General features: G+C 52.6%; 1 protein-coding gene across 8 annotated transcripts in view; it reads left to right on the top strand.

Moving 5' to 3' along the window:
- The first annotated feature begins 4,240 nt into the window (after positions 1–4,240).
- The window catches only part of DOCK9 (dedicator of cytokinesis 9), a 290,974-nt gene continuing 288,112 nt past the window's right edge, over positions 4,241–7,102 (top strand). For 7 of the 8 annotated variants that reach the window (XM_047869233.1, XM_047869295.1, XM_047869278.1 and 4 more), the window contains exon 1: positions 4,241–4,486. In XM_047869233.1, the coding sequence (XP_047725189.1) occupies positions 4,358–4,486 (129 nt within the window). In that variant the 5' untranslated portion in view covers positions 4,241–4,357. The remainder of the gene's footprint in view (positions 4,487–7,102) is intronic. The other variant, XM_047869322.1, reaches the window with a different exon arrangement.

The raw sequence follows: 7,102 nt of genomic DNA, 5'->3' as shown, positions 1-7,102 counted from the left end.
TAATTTTGCATCATTAAGACAGATACAAATCCTAAAAGCAAACCTAACAAGGAAATGATGCAGTAAGAAGTTATCATTAAAAGATGGCTAATGCTTGAACTATAAGTACCTGGGTGTGGCCCAGTCATTTATATGCAAATTTCCAAAACTGGCTGCAATTATATTTCATCTCCATTACCTACTAGTATCATCCTCAATAGAAAGGAAAGCTTTCTTCTTATAGTTTTGGAAAACTAGTGATGGGTTACTCCCTCAAGCTAAAATAGATGGCTACATGTTAAACACCTTAACACCTTAAACATACCTTAACACACCTTAAACACCACCTATCTCCACTCCATGCAGTACCCTTGCCTGGAGGTGATGCTCGTTCTCCTAGAAAGGTGTGACACTTCTCATGAGAGTTGATGCAGTAAAAACTTAGATAATTCTAAGTCCGCTCTGGTGGAGACTTAAAAAAAAATAGCCTTTGGTAAGTATGTTAGTTTCCAAGATTGCTGTAGTGAAGTATCATAAACTGGGTAGCTTAGCTTAGCACAGCAGAATTTCTTCTCTCACAGGAGGCTAGAAATCTAAAGTCTAGGTGTCAGTAGGCTCACTCTGCTCCACCAAAGGCTCAAGGGAAGAATCCTTCTTTGTCCCATCCAGCTTCTGGTGGTTGCCAACAATCTTCGGCATTCCTTGGCGTGTAGATGCATCATTCCAATCGCTGCCTCTTTTTGTCACAGGGCCTTCTGCTTGTGTGTCTGTGTCTCTTCTCTTCTCAAAAGGGCACCAGTCACATTGGTCCAGTATCCAGTATGCCAGTATGACCTCCCTCTTTTTTTTTTTTTTAGTAGGCTTTACACTCAACGTGGGGCTCAACCTCAAGACCCTAGGATCAAGAGTCCCATGCTCTTACCAACTGTGCCAGGCAGGCACCCTCAGTATGACCTCATTTTAACTTGATGCCATCCACAAAGATCCTATTTGCAAATTAAGGTCACATTCACAGGTACCAGTGTTAGGACTCCAATATGTCTTTTTAGGGGACACAATTCAACGCGTAACAGAAGGAACAAGTTTCTGCTCAAACTTAAACATGAGAAATGTCCCATTTGTTAATGACACACTTCATCAGGAAATAAAGGCTCAGCTCTGGGTTGCTGGGAAAATCAATATTCCTAGTTCACATGTTCCATGCCTCCTTCTCTATTGGAACTTGCACTTGAAGGGCACTTGGCTGGCTCAGTGAGTAGAGCATGAGTCTCTTGATATTGGGCTTGTGAGTTTGAGCCCCAGGTTGGGTGTAGAGATTACTTAAAAATAAAATCTTAAAAAAAAAAAAAGAATTTGCACTTGATTAGACATTGTCAGTGACTACTGTCAGCACCTTACACATCATCCTCTGTTTCCTAAATGAAAATCTGCCTGTCCTAGAATCTATTGAATTAGTAAGCAAGCAAAGAATTCAGAACTGATATACCCATGGATGAAATTAGGAGAAGGTTTGGGGAACTCCTCACTTTCTGGACATGTTCTTTTCTTTTTTTCTTAAAAATTTTTTTAAAACATTTATTTATTTTTGAGACGGAGCATGAGTAGGGGAGGAGCAGAGTGAGAGGGAGACACAGAATCTGAAGCAGGCTCCAGGCTCCCAGCTGTCAGCACAGAGCCCCTTGTGGGTCTCAAAATCACAAACTGTGAGATCATAACCTAAGCCAAAGTTGGACGCTTAACCGACTGAGCCACCCAGGCACCCCTGTTCTTTTCTTTATTTATATGTCTCTTAAAACAAAAAGGGGAAGAAAGAAAAAAAAGAAAACCCCATAACCTTGCATGCTTTTGCTGTTTTTTTGTTTTGTTTTGTTTTGTTGTTTTTTTTTTTTTAACATTTATTTATTATTGAGAGAGAGAGAGAGGCAGAGTGTGAGCAGGGGAGGGGCAGAGTGAGAGGGAGACACAGAATCTGAAGCAGGTTCCAGGCTCTGTGCTGGCAGCTCAGAGCCCGATGTGGGGCTGGAACCCACAAACCCCGAGATCATGACCTGAGGCGAAGTCTGACGCCAAACCGACAGAGCCACCCAGGCGCCCCCTTTTGCTGTTTTTAATAAACAAAAATATGATGTTTGCCTTCTTCGGAAGTAGAAATGGTCTAGAGAGCCAAGGTAACATAGTGGGGTAAAGGTTTGTGCTGTCTGGGACTACTTCAGGAGTCAGAAGCCGAAAGGGAAATCTTAATTTAGGATTCTCAGACTAGCATCTAATAGTTTAGGTAAGAATAGAGCTGACATACCCCAGTGTAGACCAGACGAAGTGCACACTCATACAGAACAGCACAAGTTTCCCCCAAGGTCTGGAAGATACGGGCCTGCATCTACCCGACTTTGTTGGGGTCACCCAGTTCTACTCTTGGAACAGGAGAGGACTGGGAAATGTCTAGGCTATTCCCTTATTTCGCAGAGGAGGAAATGGGTTAGTGTGTAATTGTTTTTGTTATCACACATGACTTGTTTTGTGTATCTTTCAGCCTGTTAGGCTCACTCAAGTGCCACATCCTGCATTCCAACCTCCTAGGAAAACAATCCAATTCAGCAAGCTTCTATTGGGCGCTAACTGCATGCCTAACCTCCAGTTTTATTATATGCTAGACCCGCCCATTAAGTCCTGAACGGTGGTGTTTTGCTTTCTGCACGAGATTGCTAGTTTTTCCTACCGCTTTAAGATTCCGATGTAGGCCAGTGTTTGGCTTTCTGGTAGGGTGGGACGCAAGGGGCAGCCTCCTTCGTCGCGAAGACAGCGATTAGGACGCCTCCAGGCACTTAGGCTTGAGCGTCGGCGGCGAATCCTCCCGAGGCCTGTTCCAAGCTACCACCTCGCGCTGCGGAATCCGACCCGGCAGGTAAGGAGCTGTCCATCAGCAGACAATGGGCGTGGCCTGAAAAGACCGGCCAATCAGAGGGGCCGCCTTTAAGATGGGCTCCCCGCCGCGGGAACCCGCCCAAACCCAAACCACTGAGCATGCGCTCTGGGCCCAGCGCAAATTCCCTCCTCCCTGGGCGCCCTCTCTCCCGCGGGGTCAGAGTTAGGCTGCTCGGGATTTCCTCAGAAAAGAGGGAAAAAGGAGACACGGCGGTGGGGCCCCTTAGGGACAAGAAAGTGGGAAAGTCTGTGAGAGGAAGCTCCTCAGATCGATGGCTGTCGCTAGCAGCCGCCAGCTCCTGGGTCTCGTGGGGCTAGCAGGCCGGCGCTTCTGGGTTTCCCGGGCTCCGCGCCTCGCGTTCCCGTCCGGCCGCGGAAGGGCTGCAGGAACGCTTGTGGTGTCACTTCAGCCTCTTGCAGGTTATAGTCCTCAGTTTACACAAGAGATAGGCCAGCCTCAGAAGTTTTGATCCCGCCCAAGGTGACGCAGCAGGTCGCCGTTGCGGGGCCGGGGTCTGCGGGACTCGCAGCGGCTGTACCGGCCTGCGCCGCCCCTCACCCGGGGACGCTCCCTTCGGTTCACAGAGGCTCCTCGCCGTTCGCACCACGCTTCTGGGGGCGGAATGGTGGTTTTAGGCCGAGAAGCGCCAATGCGAGTGCGTGTGGCGCTCCAGGCAGGGTCCCAGACAGGGCGCTCCCTCCGGGCCCGCCCGACCGCTTTTCTGTCCAATGGCCCTGTGCTCTCTAGGTGCAGCATAAAGCCCACCTTCCTGAGACCCCAGACGCCCCCGGCCCAGAGGGGGCGTGGTGCCACGGAGCCCGCACCCTGCCGCTGACCGCAGGGTCCCATTAGACAGGCGCTGGTTTCGGGAACTCGGTCCCGCTCCAGCCCCGGATTGTGCGCCCAGTCGGCGGCGTGCGCGGCCCTCACCTCGGGTCTTCGGACGTGCGGCCCGAGAAGCGCAGGCGCCCCCACCTGTCCCGCAGCCCAGCGTCCCGCCACCTCGCTCCCGCCTTGCGGCGCCTACCGGGCCGACCTGCCGGGCCCGCCGTCCCGCCGCGCCGGCCCCTCCTCCGTCCGCCCCGCCCCGCCCCGCGCCGCGCCGGACACCCCGCCCCGAGGAGGCGGCCCGGCAAGCGGCCGCCGAGGGAGGCTGGTGGCATGGGGGAGCCGCCGCCGCCGCCGCCACACTCACGGTCGCGCCTAGCGAGCCCGGGCGTTGCTCTGAGCGCGGGGGACCGCGGACGCCTGGGGGGGCGCCTCGGGGCGTGACACGGTGCGGAGGGCGCGGCCCCGGTTGCCCCGCCAGGACGAGCGGCGAACGGCAGGGGGAGCGGGCGGGCGGCAGCGCCGGGAGCTGCCTGCGGGCCAGGCCCGGCGCCCAAGGCGCACCTGGCGGCGGCGCGGCCGGGCCGGACCGCGGGAGCAGGCGCGGCGGCGGCAGAGGCGGCGAGGATGTCGCAGCCGCCGCTGCTCTCTGCCTCGGCGGAGACTCGGAAGTTCACCCGGGCGCTGAGTAAGCCGGGCACGGCGGCCGAGCTGCGGCAGAGCGTGTCGGAGGTGGTGCGCGGCTCGGTGCTCCTGGTGAGTGTGGGACCACAGATGGTGGGAGGCGGGCGGGCGGCCACCTCCTCCACGCTCCTCTAAGTCGGTCGGGCCCAGGCCGAGCTGCCCGACTCAGCTAGGACCGCAGGATTAAGAGGTGGTGGATGCTGCACAGGGGAGAAGGGAAGGTCCCGGAGGGGCAGCAACTTCCACATCCCCACCCTGAGTCCGGGGTTCCTCTCCCCACTACTGCTGCCCCTTCCCTCCTGGGAATTTCCTGCGAGTGAGATCGCCATCTCCCTCAACTAGTCCCCTCCCACCCCGAAGTTTACCTCCTTCTGCCAAATGGGGCTTTACTCTCCTTTGCCCCCGTTTCTCCCGCAGTCCCCTGCTCTTCCGGTATTCAGGAGGGGCTTGACACCTGTGGCCTGGAGGGACGCAGGGGAGTGGAGGTGGGGGCTTCCTTTTTCAGTCCAAAACCCTGGGTAAGAGGTGGCCCTGCGTACCCTTTGGGTGGGCTGAGCTCCAGAAGGGAAGCGGTTCTGCCCCCTCCCCTTAAGCCGCCTTCCTGAGGTTTGGCCTCCTCTTCGGAAGGGTTAGGGGGCGTGATAGAAACCCTTGGTAATTTCAGCACTGGTGCAAATTACTATGGAGTTTGGGGATTTGAAGCAAGCGAAGCAATGAGGTCCAAGATTAATCGGGTTGTAGCAGAACATCTTTAAAGAATAGGCCTCTGGGTGTAGGATGATGAAGTTTTAAATCGACTTCTCCACAGCCAGGGCTGGTCCTGCTATATTTGGAAACGCAGTACATCCAGATCACTCAGATGGCTCGGGAGAGGAGCGACTTTTGATGGCAGCATGTTCTCTGGGGCAGCTGGAAACTTTTAGCTGCTCCTTGCATCGTCGTTGGCATTTGTTTTCTGGAAAGGGGCTTGTTTGTGGGCGGGTGACTCGTGTTTGTTGGAACGATGCAGGAAGATGGGCCTTGGAAGTGATTGTCTGTGCTTTGTGGCCCTCTGTGTGGGGTATTGTCCAGTGGAGTGCAGGTCCCTTGACACAGGGGCTGGGGCATCTTTCTGGTGGCAGATAGATGCCCTTCCTGGGCAGACACAGGATGACATGAATGACGTTTGTGGAGATTGGAGATGAAACTTTGCTGATTTCCGTGTCCAGCTTGCTTAGTTTGATTTTTCTCTCAGTTGACAGCTCTGCCAGATCACCCCAGATTCCTCAAACTCCAACCAGTCCGTCCGTAATAAAATAGGGATTTTATTTTGCTTTTCTACTGCACTTGATCAGTGGGTGGTAAGAGTAGAGTAGGAGTTGGGAATAGACTAGAACCTGGCTTCTCCTCCATAACCCAAACTGACTTCTCTTCCTTTCGTCTAAGGAGGACTTCCTGCATCCTCTTGATTTTTGCCATTGTATGTGTGTTAAGGATAAAGCCTGCAACATCTGTGGCGTCTTTTCTGTTCTCACGTGAAATTTAGTTCTTTGAACCGGGAGCCACTGCCCTCAGCAGGGATTTGAGGCAAAAGAAGAGTAAGTAAAACATGACTGTGCCATGATTTCCAAAGTTCTGGCAGAGTTGAACTGAAGAGGAGGTTCTAGTTTAATGACCATCAGGTTGAGCACAGAAGTGCCAATATAGGCACAACCTTGCAACAGACGTAGATGTGCAACATTCCTTGAGTATCTGCCCTTCCCACTGGAGGATGGCCTACTGATAGTGACCTGGTAGTGTCCATTCCCATGTCTGACACACTTCCGTGGTACCTCACGACACTTTACTGGTACATCTGTTTTCCCTGGCACCCTCTGGCACGGACCGTCAGATGCCTGGCTGGTGTCTCAACTCTTAGTGTCCTCTGTGGGTGGTCACTTGTATGATGAAACAAATACAAATTGCAGGAAAGCTGGTGTCCTCGCTGGGGCATTTGAGGGGCCCCCAAGCTGAATGGGAAGTGCATTGCAGTGGTTCTGCATTGCAGAAGGAGGAATTGGAGACAGTTTATAGATCCTAAAAATAACCCATTAACCTCACTCTTTTCACCTCCTCCCAGGCAGTCTGCTACCACCTTCTTCTTCATGCTCCCCAGTGTCCATCAGGAAGCCACAGTAGGTGCTCCTGCCAAATAAGTTCTGGTCTGGCTTTGGTCTAGGAGGACATAAGCAGGTGCCCCTAATCCTTGCAGGAGGCAGAACAGCAACCAAGCCACGGTTTGGAGTCCCATAGTCTAATGATCCATGCTTAGATGGAAGTATTACTCTGCTCTGCCTTTTTTTTTTTTTTTTTTAATGTTTTTATTTTTGAGAAAGCACAAGCTGGGGAGGAGCAGAGACAGTGGGACAGAGAGGATCTGAAGCCAGCTCTGTGCTGACAGCAGCGAGCCCCATGTGGGGCTTGAACTCACAAACTGTGAGATCATGACCTGAGCCAAAGTCAGACATTCAACCAGTTCAGCCCCCCAGGCACCCTTCTTTTTTTTTTTAATGTTTTATTTATTTTTGAGAAAGTGCAAGTGGGAGAGAGGCAGAGAGAGAGGGACAGAGGATTGTTCTGTCTTTGACAACTTGGGTCAGTGCTAACACAATGCCTACAGCATAGTAAATGCTCAATAAATACTCTTAACTAGCTGACTAATAAAGCAAT

This window comes from Prionailurus viverrinus, chromosome A1, assembly GCF_022837055.1.
Source record: "Prionailurus viverrinus isolate Anna chromosome A1, UM_Priviv_1.0, whole genome shotgun sequence".
NCBI classification, from domain to species: Eukaryota; Metazoa; Chordata; class Mammalia; order Carnivora; family Felidae; genus Prionailurus; species Prionailurus viverrinus.
Note: the sequence above shows the minus strand (reverse complement) of the source record. Positions and strands in the feature narration are given on the sequence as shown.